At 40.9% G+C, this 20,982-nt stretch overlaps 1 protein-coding gene across 1 annotated transcript in view; it reads left to right on the top strand.

The window, feature by feature from the left end:
* Positions 1 to 20,982, top strand: part of ZBTB40 (zinc finger and BTB domain containing 40) — a 79,635-nt gene that overhangs the window by 23,901 nt on the left and 34,752 nt on the right. Inside the window, exons 2-3 of the mRNA XM_078452232.2 lie at positions 17,414 to 18,177; positions 19,135 to 19,268. Coding sequence (XP_078308358.1) covers positions 17,414 to 18,177; positions 19,135 to 19,268 — 898 coding nt within the window. The remainder of the gene's footprint in view (positions 1 to 17,413; positions 18,178 to 19,134; positions 19,269 to 20,982) is intronic.

Below are 20,982 nucleotides of genomic sequence, written 5' to 3'. Positions count from 1 at the left end.
CCTCTATACAAGAATCTACAGGACTTCACTTAAGAGTCCAACATGCAGTGTTCTAACTCTGAAAGATACACTTTCACAACATCGTATCTAGTGCCGTATTCTCTCTGTTCAGTTTCACATCTTTACAAAGGGAATTAGGGCAAACAGTAAAATATATGTTAGAGGCTCTTATGTTTTAGCTGTGAGATCAGCAAAGTATAGTTTAGCCTCTGTAGTACTCAGTAGCCCCCAAATCACCAGTGTATCCCTCATGATTATATATTAGATTTATTTAATAACAGTATTCTGTACCTGAAAGTAGTCTACAGAGATGATACAGTTTAATTGTTTATTTGTAGATAGATATTTCAGCTGTCCTGTCAGATGGCTACTTGGAAAACTAATGAGGATGACCCACAGTCTCTTTCTAATAGTCATAACCACCAACAAATGGAGTAGTTTCTATGTGCTGGGCACCATTTCAAGTGTAAACATGCCCACACATTAATTCTCTTACAAGTAACACATAGCTGATTTTTTAAAAACCCAATCAGAGAATCTCTCTGCCTTTTAACAAGAAAGTTCAGTCCGTTTCTGTTGTGATTACTAATACATTTGGACTTCTTTCTGCCATCTTCAGTTGTTATCTACTTAATACGATTTTCTCTTGCCTTTCTTTCTCCCTTTTCTCACTTGCTGTTGATTAATCACATATCCGTTATTCTCTTTTGTATCCCTTGTTTGCAAATATTAATCTTGCTTCTATTCCCCTACATCCTTACTTGTTAACACTTCACTTAGGCCAAAGGCTAAAGTCAATCAGTCACCCTCTTGACCCTTGGAACACCCTGACTCTGTTCTCCTTCTCTGCTCTTCCCGTGTTGTTGTTGACTGTTTAATTTCGGAGAGGCAGTGGGTTTCTAAGAATGCGGGACCTGAGAGCCAGGCTACCAGAGTTTGGACCTTAGCTCTGCCACACATTAGTGTAAACCCTGGTTAAGTAATGTAACCTCTTTGTGCCGGTTTTTTGTTTTTTGTTTTTTTAATCTGTAAAATGTGGATAAGAGTACCTGCTTCATAAATTATTCAAAGAGTTAAATGAGTTAATTTATGCACAGTATTTCGAACAATGCCTGGCACATAGTAAGCATTCAGTAAATGCTAGCTACTTCGGTTGTCATTTTTCTACCTTGTTTTTAACCTCTCCTTCCAGTACCCATTTTTAAACAGTCAGTGTGTTTTCGGTATCCTAACACATTTCTTAATTTCTTTTTTATTGAAATATAATTAACAACTGAGCTTAGGTATTAAATTTGAAGAGTTTTGACAAACAGCTATTCTTTAAACACCACCCAAGATAAGATGTAGAACATTTCCATTCCCCAGAAAGTTCTTTTGTGTCTCTTTCCATTCCCTTCCCTACACCATCCCCACAGCCTCCACACTCCTCATTTTTATCACTGTAAATTAGTTTTACCTGTAATTCTGTTTCCTATAAGTTGAGTCCTATGTATGTACTCTTTTGTGCCTGACTTCTTTGACTTCACATAATAGTTCATTTTGTTTTGTTTTAAGTGTTTAATTATTTTGAGAGAAAGAGTGCACACACATGGGGGAGGGGCAGAGAGAGACTATTAAGCAGGGTCCACTCTTAGTGTGGAGCCTGACATAGGGCTCAATCCCACGACTCTGAGATCATGACCTGACAAGAGTCAGATGCTTAACCAACAGAGCCACCCAGATGCTCCTTAACATAATAGTTGTGAGGTTTATCCATGTTGTTGCATTTATTAGTAGTTTATTCTTTATTGTAAGAAACCTCCACACTCCCAGGTGGTTGTACTATTTTACGCTTCAACCAACAACGTATGAGAGTTTGGTCACTCGGCGTCTCCAACATTGGTGTTATTAGTCTTCCTGATTTTAACTTTTCCGGTTTACTTGTTTAGCTGTTTCTTTGCTTGCCACTTGCTATTTTTTCTTGCATTCTATCCCCCCCCACCCCACCTTTTTTGGTTCAGTTTCCTTCTTAAAGTAATTCTTCCGGTAACCGTCTGTATCTGTTTGTTTGAAGATAATTTTATTGTGACCTGGATGTTGAAGCTTGATTGTTATTTCCCTTAATATTCAAAAACTGTTACTGCATTTTCCTCTGGCATCTGTTATTAAATGAAAAGTCTGTATCTGTCCAGTTGTCAGTCTTTTGTAAGTAGTGTTTTTTCTCTTGTTGTTGTTTTACAACTTCTTTTTCTCATTGTTGTTAATAGTTTGAAGTTTCCATTCTGAAGACTCATGTTCGTCTTTAATTCTAGAAAGAGCTCCGCAATAATATCTTCAGATTGCTTCTACATATTCTCCATTGTTTCCATCTGGAACACTTATAAATTTTTAAGATTTATTTATTTTTGAGAGAGAGCGTAAGCTCTGGGTAGGGGCAAAGAATCAGCCTGTCACCACAGACTCTGTGGTGACAGCAGTGACCCCAGTTTGGGGCTCGAACTCAGGAACTGTGAGATCATGACCTGAGCCAAAGTTGGAGGCTCAACCGACAGAGCCACCCAGGCGCCCCATCTGGAACACCTATGAGAGGCATGCGCTGCCTTCTCATTCTGTCTTCTGTATCCTTTAGCTTCCCTTTCATGTTTCTGTTTTTATAAACTCTGCCATCTTCTGAGTAATTTTTTCAGACTTATCTTCTTAATTACTGATTTTATCTTTAACTGTATCTAGTCTATTTACTTTATCAATGGACGAATGCAGTGATTTCAGTTTTTATTCCTAGGAGTTCTTTCGGTTCTTTTTCATATCTGATTATCCTTTTGCCATGTTATCTTGTTCCTTGATTATGACTTCTCTTCATTTTGCCTGTTTATTAAAATGAAACACAATTTATAGCATTTTTCACAGTATTCTATTATTTTTATGATTTTCAGTTCTTGGGGCTGCTATTTGTGCTGGTTATTGCAGTTAATGTCTTTCCTTCTCATGATTCATCTCATGTGACTTTTTAGTTTTATTTTTGCCTTGTGGGGATGGTGTAGGGAGCCTCCTCCTGTGACACTGTAGCATTTCTCTTATCTGGGCAAGGCCCCTCTTGTTTGATTTTATTTTTCTTTCTCACCTTCAACACCTACCGTCATTGCCCTCCCCTGCTACAGGTACCCCCTCTAATGTATTGGATAAAATGTCTTTAGCTACATATGTAGCTTTGTCTAACGTATAGTACTATTTAGATTATGTGTTTTAGTTCATATAAATGCTTATTATGCTCTAGATCTTGTTTTGGCTGTTAGTTTTTCACTCAACACTGGGTATCTATCCACGTTCTGTCTGAGTAGCTAGTTGTTGTTTCTTTCTAATGCACTATTTTCCATAGTATGCATCCAGGGCATTTCCTTACTGTCTTTTAGTGATAGACATCTAAATTGCCTCTCATCTCCCTGCTACCCAAACAATGCCCCAGTAATCTTTCTGGCCATGTTTCCTTATGGACCCATGTAAGAACTCTTCTAGGATATGCATGCAGGAGTATGATTACTGGGTTGCAAGGCATATATGCAGAGAAAATTTCACTAAATATTACCAGAATGTTTTTCCAGAATAGCTGTATCAATTTATATACTCACCAGTGGTACCCTAGATTCAAATTCAAGTTCTACCGGTGTTACTGTGAGACCTTAGAGAAATTACTCAACCTCTCTGGGCCTTAGGCTCTTCATCAGTAAAAGGGGATAATTACAGAATCTGCCTCACCAGGTTGTTGAGAGGACAGAATGAATTAATATATGTAAAGCATATTCCTGAATATAATAAACTCTTCCTGAATATAATAAGCATCAAATAAATGCCAGCTCTTATTACTGCTGTTATAACCACTACAATTACTACTTGTCAGTTAATCAAAAGTAAGCTTTTCCTTCTCTTAATTGCCTGGTTATATCATTTGCTCCTTTTACCCCTACTTGAATTTTAATTTTTTTCCTAAGATTTGCAGGAATTACTTAAATCTCATACTAACTCCTTGTTGACTTTAAGCTCTGCAAATATCATCTCCTGATTTACCATTTGTCCGTTGTCTGTTAATCATGTTTTTGATAGAAATCTTTACCATCAATGCAGTGAAATTCATCATTCCCCCCCCCCCTTTTTTTTTTTTTGGCATTTGGGGCATTACGAAGTTTCCCTACCCCTGCTTCAAAGACCCCCTCTGACATTTTCTACAGTTAGCCTTTATAGATTTACCTTTCACGTTTGGGTCTTCCTCATATGGTTTGTAATAGTGAGTTCTGTTCTGTGTTTTTCTTCTTCCCCGTGTCTCTGTGCCTTGGGTTGTGAAAGTATTCTGGGTTTTTTCCGCTGCACGTCAAAGACCAGTTTGGATGTTAATTTCTCAGCTCAGGATTCCTGTATGATACAGATTTGCATACCTACACATGCCTCTGTGTGGCATAGGCCTACATTTTAGATTTCTTGTGGGTGCCTTTTCCTTTTAAGGCATAGATAATTAACAACTTTTATTGCTGCTTCCCTGAGTCAGTGAGCAGAGATTTTTTTCAGACAGTGTATCAAGGAAGGATAGATATTTGAGTCTCTGGGCTTTACACAAGGGTCTCAGTTTCAACTCACCCACCTTCTACCTGCCTGAAGCTGTATTTCTAGTCTCCATGTGAGGATTAATGCTTTCTCCTCCAAGCCCAGGGCCTGGATTGGAGTTTGAAACCCCTGTGGGTCACCGTGGTCTCAACATCCACTTGCTGTTCCAGCTTTGATTTTGATGTCTCTTTCATTTTAGGTGCTTGGGATTTCCTTTTTTTTTTCTTTCTTTTTTTTTTTAAGCTTGACTATATATTTTAAAAGCACTTTTAAAATGTTTTATCCAGCATTTCTGTGTGTATGAAGTGGGAGAAAAGGTCCATTTACATCAGCTCAGTGTGCCATTTTGCCAAAAGTCCGCTCTTTAATTAGTATTCCTATTAATCTCGGTAATTTTCAACTTTCAACATTGCCAGCTTACATATTACGTAGCCCTTGATCACCCTTGAATGTTTTCTGCCTTAACTACCTCCATTCTCCCTTTATTGCAGGTTGATAACTATGTTTTAGTATCTGTATATTAGTAAACCATATAGTTCAGTTCAATTTTTTTTTAACTTTGCTCAGTTGCTTATTCTGCTACAGTGACTCTATTATTTTCTCATCTAATCTAGTTGTTGACAAAAATATGAAATAGCTCTGACTACAAGATTCTGTAGTTAATGCTTAAAATACCTCCCTCTGGTCATTGGTAGATCTTTTGTTTTTTAATCTGATGGAAGATGTGGATAATTTCCCTAGAAAAAATTACCAAAAACGACATTTAAAAAAAAATTTTTTTTAATGTTTATTTATTTTTGAGACAGAGACAGAGCATGAACAGGAGAGGGTCAGAGAGAGGGAGACCCAGAATCTGAAGCAGGCTCCAGGCTCTGAGCTGTCAGCACAGAGCCCGACGCGGGGCTCAAACTCCCGGACCGCGAGATCGTGACCTGAGCTGAAGTCGGACGCTTAACCGACTGAGCCACCCAGGCGCCCCTTTCTTTCTTTTTTTTTTATGTTTTATTTATTTTTGAGACAGAGACAGAGCATGAGCAGGGAAGGGGCAGAGAGAGAGGGAGACACAGAATCTGAAGCAGGCTCCAGGCTCTGAGCTGTCAGCACAGAGCCCGACACGAGGCTTGAACTCACAGACCGTGAGATCATGACCTGAGCCGAAGTCGGAAGCTCAACTGACTGAGCCACCCAGGCGCCCCCCAAAAATGACCTTTTAAGTATGTTTTAGTTTTTCCTGAAAATAAAATCTCAGTCACTTACTTCATATTAATAAGAATGTTTAAAGAGATCTAATGTACATCCAGATAAGTCTTTTGATTTACTGAATCCACAAGGCCTATGTTTGCTCTTAGGGGAAAAAAGGCACATTCTGTTGATAAAATTCATTTTTTAGAAAAACTGTAGTGCCTGTTTAGTAGTTTATACTTTGTGCTGTCTGCACACTGAATTCTTGTTCTGATTTTATTCTCGGTTATTAAAACAAGTTAATTTACAAATTTTAAGAACTATCTCCTTTTTAAAAAAAATATAGCTCCTACTTTTGCCTCGTTAAAATCTTACAGCATCTGTTTTGTTTTGTTTTGTTTTCCACTAGAAAACCAGGAGATACGGATTCTGGTCCTGCCCCTGCGGCTACTAGTGTCACATGTCACCTCCCAGTCTGCACTTTATTTCTTTTAAAAAAAGTATGCATTTTTGTGATCCAGATATTAAGACAAATTGTATTCAAACAGGAGGGGTAGATATTCTTTTTTTTTTTTTTTTTTTTTTTAATTTTTTTTTTTTAACGTTTATTTATTTTTGAGACAGAGAGAGACAGAGCATGAACGGGGGAGGGTCACAGAGAGAGGGAGACACAGAATCTGAAACAGGCTCCAGGCTCTGAGCTGTCAGCACAGAGCCCGATGCGGGGCTCGAACCCACAGACCGTGAGATCATGACCTGAGCCGAAGTTGGACGCTCAACCGACCAGCCACCCAGGCGCCCCGGGTAGATATTCTTAAAGATACTGTGAGTAAGCTAAAAAAAATTCTATGAATTCATGAATGTTCCACAATGTTCAATACCACGGTATATAGATAAGGTTTGGGGTGATGAGAACCGAAAGATTTACATTCGTTTTATGAAGGTTTTTAAATAAATGAACTTTAATGCTTAGAGAAGTTTTAGGTTTACAGCAAGATTGAGAGTACAGAGTAGAGTTCCCATGTAACCCTGCCTCCCCCCGCAGGCTCCCCACTACCTCACAACACGGTGATACATTTGTTACAGTCAGTGAACCTACGTGGACTTATTATCACCCAAAGTCCATAGTTTCATTAGGGTACTCTTTTGGCATTGTCCACTCAGTGGATTTTGACAGATGTAGAATACATGAATCTACCATTGTGCTATCGTAAAGAATAATTTCACTGCCCTAAAAATCCTCTGCTCTTCACCTATTTATCCTTGCCTTCCTTCAGCCACCGGCAACCACTGATCTTTTGACTGCCTCAATAGTTTTGCCTTTTCTAGAATTTTGCCTTTTTCTAGAATACAATAGTTGGCTTCATACAGTATATAGCCTTTTCAAATTGGCTTCTTTCACTGAGCAATATGCATTTAAGTTTCCTCCATGTCTTTCTATGGCTCGTTCCTCATTTCTTTTTAGTGTAGAATAATGTTCTGTTATCAGGATGTGCCACAGTTTGTTTATCCATTTACCTACTGAAAGTCATTTTGATTGCTCCCAAGTTTTGGCAGTTCTTAATAGAGCTGCTATAAATATCTGCGTGCACCTTTCTGTGTGGGCAGTTCATTTGGGTAAACACCAGGGAGCACAATTGTTGGATCATACGGTAAGGGTATGCTTCGTTTTCTAAGAAACTGCTAAGCTGTCTTCCAAAGCAGCTGTACTATTTTACGTTCTCATTAGCAATAAATAGGAGTTCTTGTTACTATACATCCTGACTGCATTTGGTATGGTCAGTGTTGTGCATTTGGGCCGTTGTAATAGGTCGCTTTGATTTGCAATTCTCTTAGGACGTATATTGAACATTGTTTTCATATTTGCTTCTTGTACTTGCTGTCTGTATCTCTTTGGTGAGAGGTCTGTTAAGGTTTGGGGCATTTTCTAGTCAGGTTGTGTGTTTTCCTGTTGTTGAGTTTTAAGAGTTCTTTGGGTAGTAGTCCTTTAATAGATGTGTCTTTTGCAGATATTTTATTCTAGTCTGTGGCTTGTCTTCTCATTTTTTTGACATTACCTTTCACAGAGCAAAAGTGTTTTTTTTATAATTTGAAATCTGGCTTCTCAGTTATTTCTTTTAGGGATCATGCCTTTGGTGTTGTTGCTGAAGAGTCATCACTGTACTCAAGTTCATCTAGGTTTTCTCCTATGTTCTTTTCTTATTATTTTGAGAAAGAGAGCGAGCAGGGGAGGAACAGAGAGAGGGAGGCAGAGAATCCCAAGCGGGCTCAGTGCTGTCAGTGCGGAGTCCGACATAGGGGCTCGATCTCACCACTGTAACATGTGAGCCGAAGCCGAGTCCACTTAACCAACTGAACTACCCAGGTGCCCCTTCTGTGGTGTTTTTAGTTTCCTAGTTCTGTGTTTCACATTTAGATCTGTGATCCATTTTGAGTTAAATTTGCGAAGGCCGTGAGGTCTGTCTCTAGATTCATTTTTTTACATGTGGACGTCCAGTTTTTGTAGCACTGTTTGTTCAAAATACTATCTTGCCTTGTCTTGTCTTTGCTCCTTTGTCAAAGATCGATTGACTGTATTTTTGTGGGATGATTTATCTGCTCTTTTACCAATACTGCACTGTCTCAGTTACTGTGTCTTTGTAGTAAGCCTTGAAATTGAGTAGCGTCAGTCCTCCAGTTTTTGTTACTCTCCTTCAATACCGAGTTGGCTAATCTGCCTCTCCAAATAAACTTTAGAAACAGTTTGTCAGTATCCACAAAATAACTTGCTGCGATTTTGATTAGGATGTGTTGCGTCTATAGATCAAGTTGGGAAAAAACTGAAATTTTGACAAAACTGAGTCCTCCTATCCATGAACATAGAACATCTCACCGTTTACTTAGTTTTTCTTTGATCTCTCATCAAAGTTTTATAGTTTTCCTCATATAACTCTTATACATATTTTGTTAGACTTACCGTTAAATATTTCATTTTTTAAATTTTGTTTTTAGGTCCTAATTAAGTGGTAATGTTTTAACTTCAAGTTCTACTTGTTTATTGCTGATATATAGGAAAGTGATTAATGTTCATATATTTACCTTGTATCCTGCAATCTTGCTATAATTGCTTATTAGGGTTTTTTTTGTTGTTGATTTTTTTGCTGGATTTTCTACAGAGACAGTCATCATCTGTAAACAAAGACTGTCTTATTCCTTTCTCCCCAATCTGTAGACTTTTTATGTCCTTTTCTTGTTTTATTAATTAGCTAGAGCTTCCGGTACAATGCTGAAAAGCAATGGCGAGAAGAGACACCCTTACCTTGTTCCTGATCTTAGCAAGAACAAGTTTATCTCCATTAACGATAATGTTAGCTGTTGGTTTTTGTAGATGTTGTTTATCAAATTGAAGAAGTTTCTCTCTATTCCTAACTTGCTGAGAGTTTTTAATCATAAATGCATTTTAGATTTTGTCAAGTGATATGATAATGTAATTTTTCTTCTTTAGCCTGTTGATGTGATGGATTACATTTACTGATTTTCAAATATTGAACCAGCCTTAAATACCTGGGATAAATCCCTCTTGATCATGGTGTATCATTCTTTGTATATATTGTTGGAGTTGATTTGCTAATACTTTGTTGAGGATTTATGTATCTTGGTTCATGAGAGGTGTGTGTGTGTGTGTGTGTGTGTGTGTGTGTGTGTGTGTGTTTCCTTCTAATGTCTTTGTCTAGTTTTAGTGTTAGTTGTAATGCTGGCTTCATAGAATGAGTTAGGAAGTATTCTCTCTGATTCTGTCTTCTGGAAGAGATTGTAGATATTTGGTGTAATTTTGTCCTTAAATGTCTGGTAGAATTCACCAGTAAACCCATCTGGGGCTGGTGTTTCCAGTATTCATTACTCAATATCTTTAATAGATTTAGGCTTATTCAGATTGTCTCTTTCTTCTTGTGTGAGTTTTGGCAGATTTTATCTTTTAAAGAATTGATCCATTTTGTCAGAGTTATAAAATTTGTGGGCATAAAGTTGCTCATATTTTTTGATTTTCCTTTTATTTTATGTGAAATCTATAGTAATGTCCCTTTTTTCATTTCTGTATGAGTAACTTGTGTTTTTTGTTTTGTTTCCTTTTGGTTTTTGTTTTTTGTTTTTTCCTTAGTCTGGTTAGAGACATACTTATTTTATTGATCTTTTCAAAGAAAGAGCTTTTGGTTTCATTGATTTTTCTTTATGCATTTACTCTTTTCAATTTCATTTATTTCTTTGCTAATTTTTTTCTACTGTTTAATTGGATTTACTTTGTTCTTGTTCTATCCCAAGGTGGAGGCTTAAATTATTGGTTTTAGATCTTCTTTTCTGAAAGCACATTCAGTGCTATAGATGTTCTTCTAAGCACTGCTTTTGCTGCATTCTACAAATTTTGATGAGTTGTATTTACATTTTCATTTAGTTTAGGACCTATATATTTTTAAATTTCTACATCCAACATGGGGCTTAAACTCATGACCCTGAAGTCAAGAGTCACCTGCTCCATCTACTGAACCAGCCAGGTGCCCCCTAGTTAAATTCCTCTTGCGATTTCTTTCTTGACCGATGTGTTATTTAGAAAAACGTGTGTTGTTTGGGGTGCCTGGGTGGCTCAGTCGGTTAAGGGTCCCAACTTCAGCTCAGGTCATGATCTCACGGTTCATGAGTTCAAGCCCCACGTCAGGCTCTGTGCTGACAGCTCAGAGCCTGGAGCCTGCTTCGGATTCTGTGTCTCCCTCTCTCTCTGTTCCTCCCCTGCTCATGCTCTGTCTCTCTCTCTCTCAAAAATAAATAAAGATTAAAAAATTTTAGAAAAATGTGTGCTGTTTAATCTCCAAGTATTTGGGATTTTCCAGCTATCTCTTTGTCATTGATTTCTAGTTTAATTCTATTGTGGTCTGAGAGCAGAGATTGTATTTCTATTCTTTTTAGTTTGTTAAGGGAGTTTTATGGCCCAGAATTGGTCTAGTTGGGTGAATGTTCATGTGATCTTGAGAAGAATGTCTAATCTGCTGTCGTTAGATGGAAAGTCTATCAATGCCCATTATACCCCGTTGACTGGTAGTACTGTTGACTGCAACCGTGTCCTTACTGAAGTTCTGCCTGCTGGACCTGTCCATTTTTGATAGAGGGATATTTAAAGTCTCCAACTATAATAGTAGATTTGTCTATTTCTCTTTTCAGTTCTTTCACTTTGCCTTGTTTTGATACTCTGTTGTTAGGCATATGCATGTAAAAGATTATGTCTTTTGGAAGTATTGACCCCTTTTCTATTTTGTAATGCCCCTCTTTATCCCTGATCGTTTTGTTTTTTTTTTTTACTTTGAAGTGTGTTCTGTCTGAAATTAATATAGCTACTCCTGCTTTCTTTTGATTAGTACTAGCATGATATATCTTTCTCTGTGGATTTACTTTAAATCTATATGTCTTTATATTTGAAGTGGGTTTCTTACAGATAACATAGAGTTTGGGTCCTGTTTTTCAGTCTATTCTGATATCTGCCTTTTAATAGGTGTATTTAGACCATTGATGTTTGAAGTGATTATTGATATAGTTGATTTATATCTGCCATATTTGTTAATGTTGTATATATGTTGCCCTTGTTCTTTGTTCCTATTTTTGTCTTCCAAGTTTTTTTCATTCTTTCATGGTTTTTAATTGAGTATTTGACCTGAGTCCATTTTCACTTCTTTCCTAACATATCGGTTATACTCCTTTTCAGACTTGTTTTAGTGGTTGCTCTGTAGTTTGCAGTATACATTTATATCTAATTCAAGTCCACTTTCAAATGACACTATACTATTTCACAGGTAGTGCAAGTACCATATATACCAATAAAATAATCCCAATTTTCTCCTCCCATCCCTTGTATCATTGCTGTCATTTATTTCACTTATATATATGTAAGTATATCAAGACATAAACATACATAATCAAATAAATTGCTGTTATTTTGGACAGTTATCAGTTATATCAATTAAGAATTAAGAAATAAATGTTTTATTTTACCTTCACCTATTCATTCTCCAATGCTTTTCTTTATGTAGATTCAGATTTCTGTACTTTATCGTTTTCCTTCTCTCTGAAGAACTTCTTTAACATTCCTTGCAAGGCAGGTCTAATGGCAACTGAGTCTCTCAGTTTTGCTTGTCTGAGAAAGGCTTTATCCCCCCCCCACCCTCCACTTTTGAAGGGTAATTTTGCAGGGTACAGAATTCTAAGTTGGTTTTTTTCTCTTACACTTCAAATATTTTATTCTACCTTCTTCCTGTTTGCATGGTTTCTGAGGAGGAATCAGAGGTGATTCTTATCTTTGATCCTCTAGAAGTTAGAGTGGTCTTCCTCCCCACCCCCCCCCTTTATTTGGAGATTTTTTTTTTAAGTATTAATTTTCTGTAGTTTGAATATGATATGCCTAAATGTAACATTTGCTGCTTACCCTGCTTGGTGTTCTCTGAGCACCCTCAACCTGTGGTGTGGTATCTGACATTGATTTGGGGAAATGCTCAGTCTTATTATTCAAATATTGCTTGTGTTCCTTTTACTTTCGGTTCCATCGAATATCCCCACTGAACATATGTTTTACCTTTTGCAGTTGTCTTGCAGTTCTTAGATACTCTGTCCTGATCTTTTCACTTTGCTTTTCAGTTTGGGACGTTTCTATTGTTATATCAATCCTCAAACTCAGAATTCTGTAAAAAATTTTTTTTTATGTTTTATTTATTTTTGAGAGAGAGACAGAGTGTGGGTGGGGGAGGAGCAGAGAGAGGTAGACACAGAATCCGAAGCAGGCTCCAGGCTCTGAGCTGTCAGCACAGAGCCCGACGTGGGGCTCGAACTCACAGACCGTGAGATCATGACCTGAGCCGAAGTCGGACACTCAACTGACTGAGCCACCCAGGCACCCCAAACTCAGAGATTCTTTCCTCAGTGTTTTCCAGTTTTCCAATGAACATATCAGAGGCATTCCTAATTTCTGTTATGTTTTTGACTTGTAGCATTTTTTTTCATTTTTTCTTATTTCCATCTTTCTTCTGTTATTCATCCTTTCTTGTGTGTTGTCTACTTTTTCCATTAATGCCCTTAGCATATTAATTGTGGTGTTTAAAAATTTTTGGTCAGAGTGGTGCCTAGGTGGCTCAGTTGGTTAAGCATCAAACTCTTGATTTTGGCTCAGGCCACGATCTCACATTTTTTTTGAGTTTGAGCCCTTCGTTGGGCTCTGCACTGACAGCACGGAGCCTGTTTGGGATTCTCCCCCTCTCTGCCCTCCCCACCCACTCTCAAAATAAATAAATAAACTTAAAAAAAAACCAAACAACCAAACACTTCTTGGTCAGATAACTCCTGACATATTTGAGTGTAGTTCTGATGCTTGTTCAGTCCTTAAAGCTGTAATTTTTGCCTTTCGGTATGTCTTGAAAGTTTTTCTTTTTTCTTTTTTAATTTTTTTAATGTTTTTATTTATTTTTGAGACAGAGAGAGACAGAACATGAGCAGGGGAGGGGCAGAGAGAGAGGGAGACACAGAATCTGAAGCAGGCTCCAGGCTGTCAGCACACAGCCTGACACGGGGCTGTAACTCACGGACTGTGAGATCATGACCTGAGCTGAAGTCGGATGATTAACCGACTGAGCCACCCAGGCGCCCCTTGAAAGTTTTTCTTGAAAGGTAGACATAAAGTACCAGGTAAAAGGAATTGTGGTAGGGGCGCCTGGGTGGCTCAGTTGGTTGAGTGTCCGACTTTGGTTTAGGTCATGATCTCACGGTCCGTGGGTTCAAGCCCCGTGTTGGGCTCTGTGCTGTTAGCTCAGAGCCTGGAGCCTGCTTCCGATTCTGTGTCTCCCTCTCTCTCTCTGCCCTTCCTCCATTCACACTCTGTCTCTCAGAAAATGAATAAACGTTAAAAATAAGTAAATAAGTAAATATATATATATATATACACATGTATATATGTATGTGTATATATAAATCTATAATGAGTGAGCATTTATGTTTATATAAATATAAAAAATACGTGTGTGTGTGTGTATATATATATATGTGTGTGTGCACATATATATACATACATACATACAGAGAAAGAAATTGTGGTAAATAAGCCTATAGTTGATGGGATGGTAAGGTACAGGGGAGGAAGTATTTTATAGACTGATGATTAGGTCTCAGTGGTTTGGTGAGCCTGTGCCCCTGGTCTGTGAACTTCACCAGTGTTTTTCAGGACCCCCCCCCCCCCAACACACATCTTGGGGCAGGATGGCTAAAAGTGGGGTGAAGTGTATTTTCCTTCCCCCAGTTAGGTATGAATCTGGTAAAATAGTTTCTCCTGAAACTAGGCCTTGTTAAGAACAGAGTGCTCTGGTATATTTAAAAATGGTTAGTTCCCTCCCTTCCTCTGCCTGAAGCAGGAGGAGGTTTTTCTCCTATATTCACCCCTTAGAGCTCCTGCAGGTAGAACTCACAAAATTATGACTTGGTCCCTCTGGAGTTTTTAACTCAGACTTGTCCACCCTGAGCCTGAGGCAGTTTGTCAATTGCATTTTTTTGTTTTGTTCCTGGTGTGGTTCCCACCATGTGTCTGTTGGTGGGTTTCTGTTCTGAGAAGTTGCAGTTCTCCGAATCTGCCTGTCTTTCTCTCCACTTTGGGGGATAGCAGTTTTGCCCTGTGACCTCAGTTCTCTGACAGATCTAAAAAGAGTTGTTGACCTTTCCATTTTTTTTCAGCTTTTTACTTGTTGTCAGGATGGAATGGTGACTTCCTAAGCTCCTTCCATGCCAGACCAGAAACCAGAACTTGGAAATATTTATATTTTTATCTGTCAGCTTCAAATGTGGGAAATTAAAGAAATGGTGGTGGACTAGAAGGGGATCATCCACAATCTTGCTAACAAAGGCAACCAGTGGTATTCTGACATTTGTCCCCCCCACCCCACCCCCTTGTCAGTGCATTTTCTTTTCCTTATCCGAGTGAGATTATACAGTTTGGCTATCTATGATCATAAGATCATCAAACCCAAAACTGAACTGGATGTCCTCTTCCCTAAACTTTTCTTATGTTGTCTGGATCATCTCAGCATCCACCTTCACGTACCATACCAGGACCTGGGAGCTGTCTCTCTCTTCCCTCGCATCCGCTCATACTCTTAAATCATGACAGTTACATTTTCTGAGTATTTTTGGTTGTCTCTTTCTCTCTCTTCTCTTGCCACTTTTCCGGGTCAAAGCCTTCATTGATTTATCTCTGAACTATGCAATAATAGAGCCTGTCTCCAGCATTATCTCCCTCAATTCTGTGCAGATGTCACTTAGATGATACATTTAAGATGCCTCTCTGACCATGCAACTTCCCTACTTAAAGCCTTTGAAACCCTTCAGTGTTCCTCATTCCCTTTCAGATAAATCCAAGCTCCTAAGCATGGCCCATGTATCTGTGGCCACACCCCCTGCCAGATTTAGCCCCTGATACTCCCTGTCCAGTATCACTGACATCCTTACAGCTCCCCCTCCCCCCCTTCCCCCCCTTCCCCCCCACCACTGGGGATGTTTTCTTGTTCATGTGCCTCGCGCAGGCTCCCTGCTTCGAGCGCCTGTTGTCTTTCACTGTCTTTCCCTCGTCAGTGCCTACTCATTTATTCAGGCCGGTCAGCTCCTCCTCCAACTGCCTGACCCCCCTGTTCCGAAGCTGGGTTTCTGGGTGCAAATCTCTGCCATTAGCTTTCCTTCCATTCGTTTATTCATGCCACCATCTAATCAACAACATCGTGTGAGGCAGAATTTTAAGCTCTGGGATATAGCAGACGATTTTAACAAGTTCCTTCCCTAAAGGAGCTTACATTCCAGTGAAGGGAGATACACGATGATGAGTAAAAATATATGTCATAGGTGATAATGCTATGATGATAAATAGAGTAAGAGGAATGGAATGGAGAAGAGGCTCCTATTTAAAGGACATAGGGAAGCCTTCAGTGATGATGGGGCCTTAGAGCAGAGACCTGATGGAAGTGAGAGTGAGCCATGCACACGTGTGGAGACACCTGCAGATGAACATGCTTAGTGTGTTCCGTGATCGGTGAGGAAGGCAGTGTGCTTAAGGTGGAATGAGTGAGGGAGAGCGGGTGGAAGGTGACATCAGAGAGTTAATGCCAACCAGGTTATGAGGAGGAATGTAGGCCATTAGGAGGACTTTGGCTTTTGGCGTTTACTCTGAGACCAGAAGCCCAGGAGGCCTTTGTGCGAAGAAGGGACAGGATGTGGCTGTGTGCTAAGAAGACCCCTCTGACTCCTGGGGTAGTGCTGGAAAGGGGCAGAGGCATGGAGACGGTTAGAAGGGATCGCTGTCGTAGTCCAGATAATAGGGGTCGGGGGCTTGGACTGATCAGAGAGAGCCAGGGGAGGCAGTGGGAAGTGATTGGGTTTTGGATATGTGTTGAAGGTAGAGCCAACAGGATTTATAAAGGATTCCATACGGGGTAGGAGGAAAAGACGGGAATCAAGGTTGACTTTTGAGTTTTGTTCTGAACAGCTAGAAAGACAAAATTGCTATAAAATGGGAAGGTGGCAGGAGAGTTTTAGATACAAGTTGAAACAACCTATCAGGCCTCCGATTGGAGATGCTGAGTAGGTAGCTGGAGGTGTGCATCTGGACTCCAGAGGACAGGACTGAGCTTGAGATGTCACCCTGCAAGCTGACAGGATAAGGATAAACTGCATAGTCAGGATTTGTTGATATTTCCTTTTATTTATTTATTTATTTATTTATTTATTTTAACATTTATTCATTTTTGAAAGACAAAGAGAGAGCGCAAACGGGGGAGGGCTGGAGAGAGAGGGAGACACAGAATCTGAAACAGGCTCCAGGCTCCGAGCTGTCAGCACAGAGCCCAACACGGGGCTCGAACTCACTCACGGACCGCGAGATCGTGACCTGAGCGGAAGTCGGCCGCTCAACCGACTGAGCCAGCCAGGTGCCCCAGGAAATGTTGATATTTCAAAAGTGTGGAATTAGATGGGACAGAAGACAGGAGGAGAGATGACTGAGTCCTGGAATATTCCAAACTGTAGAGGCCAGTGTGACCCAGGGGACCCAGCAAAGGAAGCTGGGTGGTGAGGTCACAGGAGAACCAGAGAGAGCAAGAGCAAGTGAAACAGGTGTTTGCAGCGGGAGGGAGTGATGACCCGTGTCCTGTGTTGCACATAGGCCAGATGAGATGAGGACAGCGTATTGAAGGTCCGTTTATGTAACTGTATGAGCCTTCTTCGTTTGGCTGAGAACTCACTGGAAGCAGGGGCGCGTACAGCTCTGACTTGGGTGGGACGCAGATGCTGTTGAACAGCTGTTTTCCTCAGGCTGGTTCTCTCCCTACCTCTGAGCTCCAGTCTCATCTGTAAAATGGGGAAGGTTTCCATTGAGTCACTGTGAGGATCCCGCGAGAGCTTCCAGATGAAGCGCTAAGCGTGGTCGCTTCCGTGTATTAAGCGCGTGACGGTTGCCGTCATGAACTTAGCGTACCTGGCGCAGCGCCCCTCCCTGTTGAGAAGCGTTTGTCAGATGCACCAGTGGGTTGCCCGTTTGTCTGACTGTTCCGTTCGTGGCGTCCCCCTTTGTGCCGGTGAGGTGTTAACGTGGCGCTTTCTGGGTTTCCCTGGGATGCAGCGCTGATCCGCAGACAGCGGATTCCGGAGGCGAGAGGGCGAGACGTCCTCGGGGCGGGGCCGCTGCCATGGAGCTCCCCAGCTATGGCCGGCAGCTGCTGCAGCAGCTCTACACCCTGTGCAAGGAGCAGCGCTTCTGTGACTGCACCATTTCCGTTGGCACCATCTACTTCCGGGCCCACAAGCTCGTCCTGGCCGCGGCCAGCCTCCTGTTCAAAACCCTGCTGGACAACACCGACACCATCTCCATCGACGCGTCTGTGGTGAGCCCCGAGGAGTTTGCCCTCTTGCTGGAGATGGTGTACACTGGCAGGCTGCCTGTGGGCAAGCACAACTTCTCCAAAATCATCTCTTTAGCCGACAGCCTGCAGATGTTCGACGTGGCCGTGAGTTGCAAAAATCTTCTCACCAACCTCGTAAGCTGCTCCGTTCAGGGCCAGGTGGTGCGGGATGTCTCCGCACCGTCCTCAGAGTCACTCAGGAAGGAGCCCGAGAAGCCCGAGGTGGAAACCCTTTCCCCCGAGGGTGCTGCAGAGCCTCGTTGTTCCCCGGAGGATTCTGCCCCTCCGGGGGGCCCTGTGAAAGCCGAGACCGAGGAGGCGGTCCATACGGTCGCACAGGAGATGAGCGTGGGTCCTTCCACCGCCCAGGAGATTCCGGGGAATGCAGACGCCCCGGTGGAGACTCCTCGTACAGCTGAAGTTTGTTCCCCCTCCCCTGCCGGACAAGCCTTTAGTGCGGCGAAGGAGGCGAGCACGGAACCAGGTAACATTCGCGTAACAGTTGTTTTGTGATCCGTCCCTCTGTTGTCAGTTACTATGTTCAGTGACTCTTGTGGAGTTTTTGTTTCTTTTTTTTTAAAGTTTGTTTATTTATTTTTGAGAGAGAGAGAGAGTGAAGGGGAGGGGCAGAAGGAGAGGGAGAGAATCCCAGGTAGGCTCCGGGCTGCCAGTGCATAGTGACCCCGGGGCTCGAATTCAGGAAATGTGAGATCGTGACCTGCGTGAAACCAAGAACCGGACGCTCAACCCACGGAGCCACCCAGGCGCCCCAGGAGTTCTTTTGTTTCAGTGATGAATTTACTGAAGACCACTGCTAGATAGGCAACCAAAATCCAATCCAATCCCACACAAAATCCGAAGCAAAACTCCTCCTGGGGCATTCTTCTTTTAAAAGTGTTTGTGGGGGCGCCTGGGTGGCGCAGTCGGTTAAGCGTCCGACTTCAGCCAGGTCACGATCTCGCGGTCCGTGAGTTCGAGCCCCGCGTCGGGCTCTGGGCTGATGGCCCGGAGCCTGGAGCCTGTTTCCAATTCTGTGTCTCCCTCTCTCTCTGCCCCTCCCCCGTTCATGCTGTGTCTCTCTCTGTCCCAAAAATAAATAAAAAACGTTGAAAAAAAAATTTAAAAAAAAAAAAAAAAAAAAAAAAAGTGTTTGTGTTTTTGAGTGTTGGAAGTCTGAAGATGAACTACAGAGCAGAAAAGCAATACCGAAATAGTGATGTATCAGTTTTGATGTCTACCCATTATTCTAACCAGGATGAGGCTGGCACAAAGGAAGAAGCTGTAAGAGACACTGTTCTTTGTTACCCATAACTGAGGTGTCAGGTGTCAGTTATAGATGCAGTATGTGCCCTAAAGGTCATCAGCTTAAACTTTTAAAAATCACTTCAAATGATGAATCACTGATTTTTTTTTTTATTATTATGTTTTGTTTTGCGCTCAGAGTATGAGAGGAAACGCCATCAGCTGAATTTTCTTCTAGAAAATGAAAGTATCTTCTCTGATGCACTCTTGGTTACCCAGGACGTTTTAAAAAGACTAGAAGAATGTTCAGAAATTAAAGGTGCACAGGAGGAGGTAGGTCCTGCGAGTTTTGTTTGTTTGCTGGTGTCCAGTGTTCTCTGGACAGCAGATCAGCCTTCCATATGGGGCAGAACAATGAAAATGCAAAATACCTCGGGTCTCAATTTTTTCAAACTTAAATTTTTTTGACATTTAGTCTCTAAAGAGCCGTCTTGCAACAGTACTAGGCAATGTGCTTTCAAAACCTGAATCCCAGCTTTCAACCAGTTTTGATCCAGGATGCTTAACTGATCATACCATTTCCTCCTGATTAATCAAGGGTAAAATGAAGCAGAGGGTAGTCATGGATAACCCCAAATCAAGATCAAATGATAAAAACCAAAGCAGAACAACAAGAAATACTCAAAACGTGGCACGTCAAGGATTTAATACAAACCTTACATGGTAAACTGTAGTCAGTGTTTAGGAATACGGTAGCCATTTTCAGACACAAAACAGTAGTGGTGAACATTTATTGAGTACTTAATATGCTACACTTGGGACACATGTTATCACATTTAATTCTGACAGAAATCACCAGGGTGGATTTTACTCTTTTCTAGCCCCATTCTGTGGAAGAGAAAACAGTCTCAAGGAGGTAACATAACGTGGCCAAGGTCACAGAGCTCGTAGGACTGAGCAGTAATTCAGACCAAACCACTTTGACTTCAGAGCTAGCTGTTCCTTTGCACACTGGGTTTTACTGCCAATAGGGTAAAAATGATACACATTTGTCACGTATGTATAAATGTTTAAGAATTGCCTGGCAGAAAACCGCCCAATGGCTTATCATGCTCTTTTTCTTAGCTGACCTTTTCTCCTTTTCAGTATCTTGGTGAGACGCATCCCCACCTGTGGGCTTCCCACTACCTGATTCCTCAGATCTTGAACCTACAGGATTGATTCCACGGCCACTTTAGAACTCCTCGTGCTTCTCTCTTCACCCAGCCGTGCCTCCCGTGCTGAGAGAGGCTGGCACAGCCAGCGGGCACTGTGCCTGCAGGCTCATCTGAGGGGTGGAGTGGGGTGGGGAGGCCTCCCATGTTGCTGTTAGTTACCATAATCCAAGCAGTAAATGTCTTCTACTATTTAAGTATTTCCCCGATTCATAGCAAGTTACTTTAAAAAAAAAAAGAAAAAGAAATTCAAGGTCAAGTATTTATTTTGACCGTGGTTAATCAGTAGTTGGCTGTAAATTATTTTCTTGAGAGAGAAGCTTTTTATAAGACTGGGTTAACCCTGATGACTCTGGTAGGGAGGTTACAGATTGGTATCTTGGTACAAATCCTTGGTATTCTTTGTACCGATTATGTTGAAGGACATTATGATTTTATATTTTTGCACTTGGATGTTCTCTTAACTGTTCGGTGTATCATTTTTGTCACTAGTTTGTTACCTTGATAGCTTATAGACACATCTCTTCATTTGTTCTCTTAGGACTTCCTCTCCATTTAATTTTGGTTATGGAGGAGCAAGAGCATCCCTTAGACCAGCAACACCCAAATTTTTAGTGTTGCCTGTGGACGGACTTGCTTGAACTGTGTGTTAAGCATTTTTTTCTAACACTGGTACCTAACATGTGCGGGAAATAACAAATGCTCAAGAAATTTTTGCTGTACGTGGTTTCATTCAACATTTTTTCCCCTCCTGATTCTTGTCCTAATCTTTTGATGGCAGTAACATTAATAATACTTGGAAAGAACACTGATTCACTGTTGGGGATCATTAT

The sequence above is a fragment of the Panthera onca genome, chromosome C1, assembly GCF_046562875.1.
Source record: "Panthera onca isolate mPanOnc1 chromosome C1, mPanOnc1 haplotype 2, whole genome shotgun sequence".
In the NCBI taxonomy this organism is placed as follows: Eukaryota; Metazoa; Chordata; class Mammalia; order Carnivora; family Felidae; genus Panthera; species Panthera onca.
This window is presented reverse-complemented; position numbering and strand designations above follow the sequence as displayed.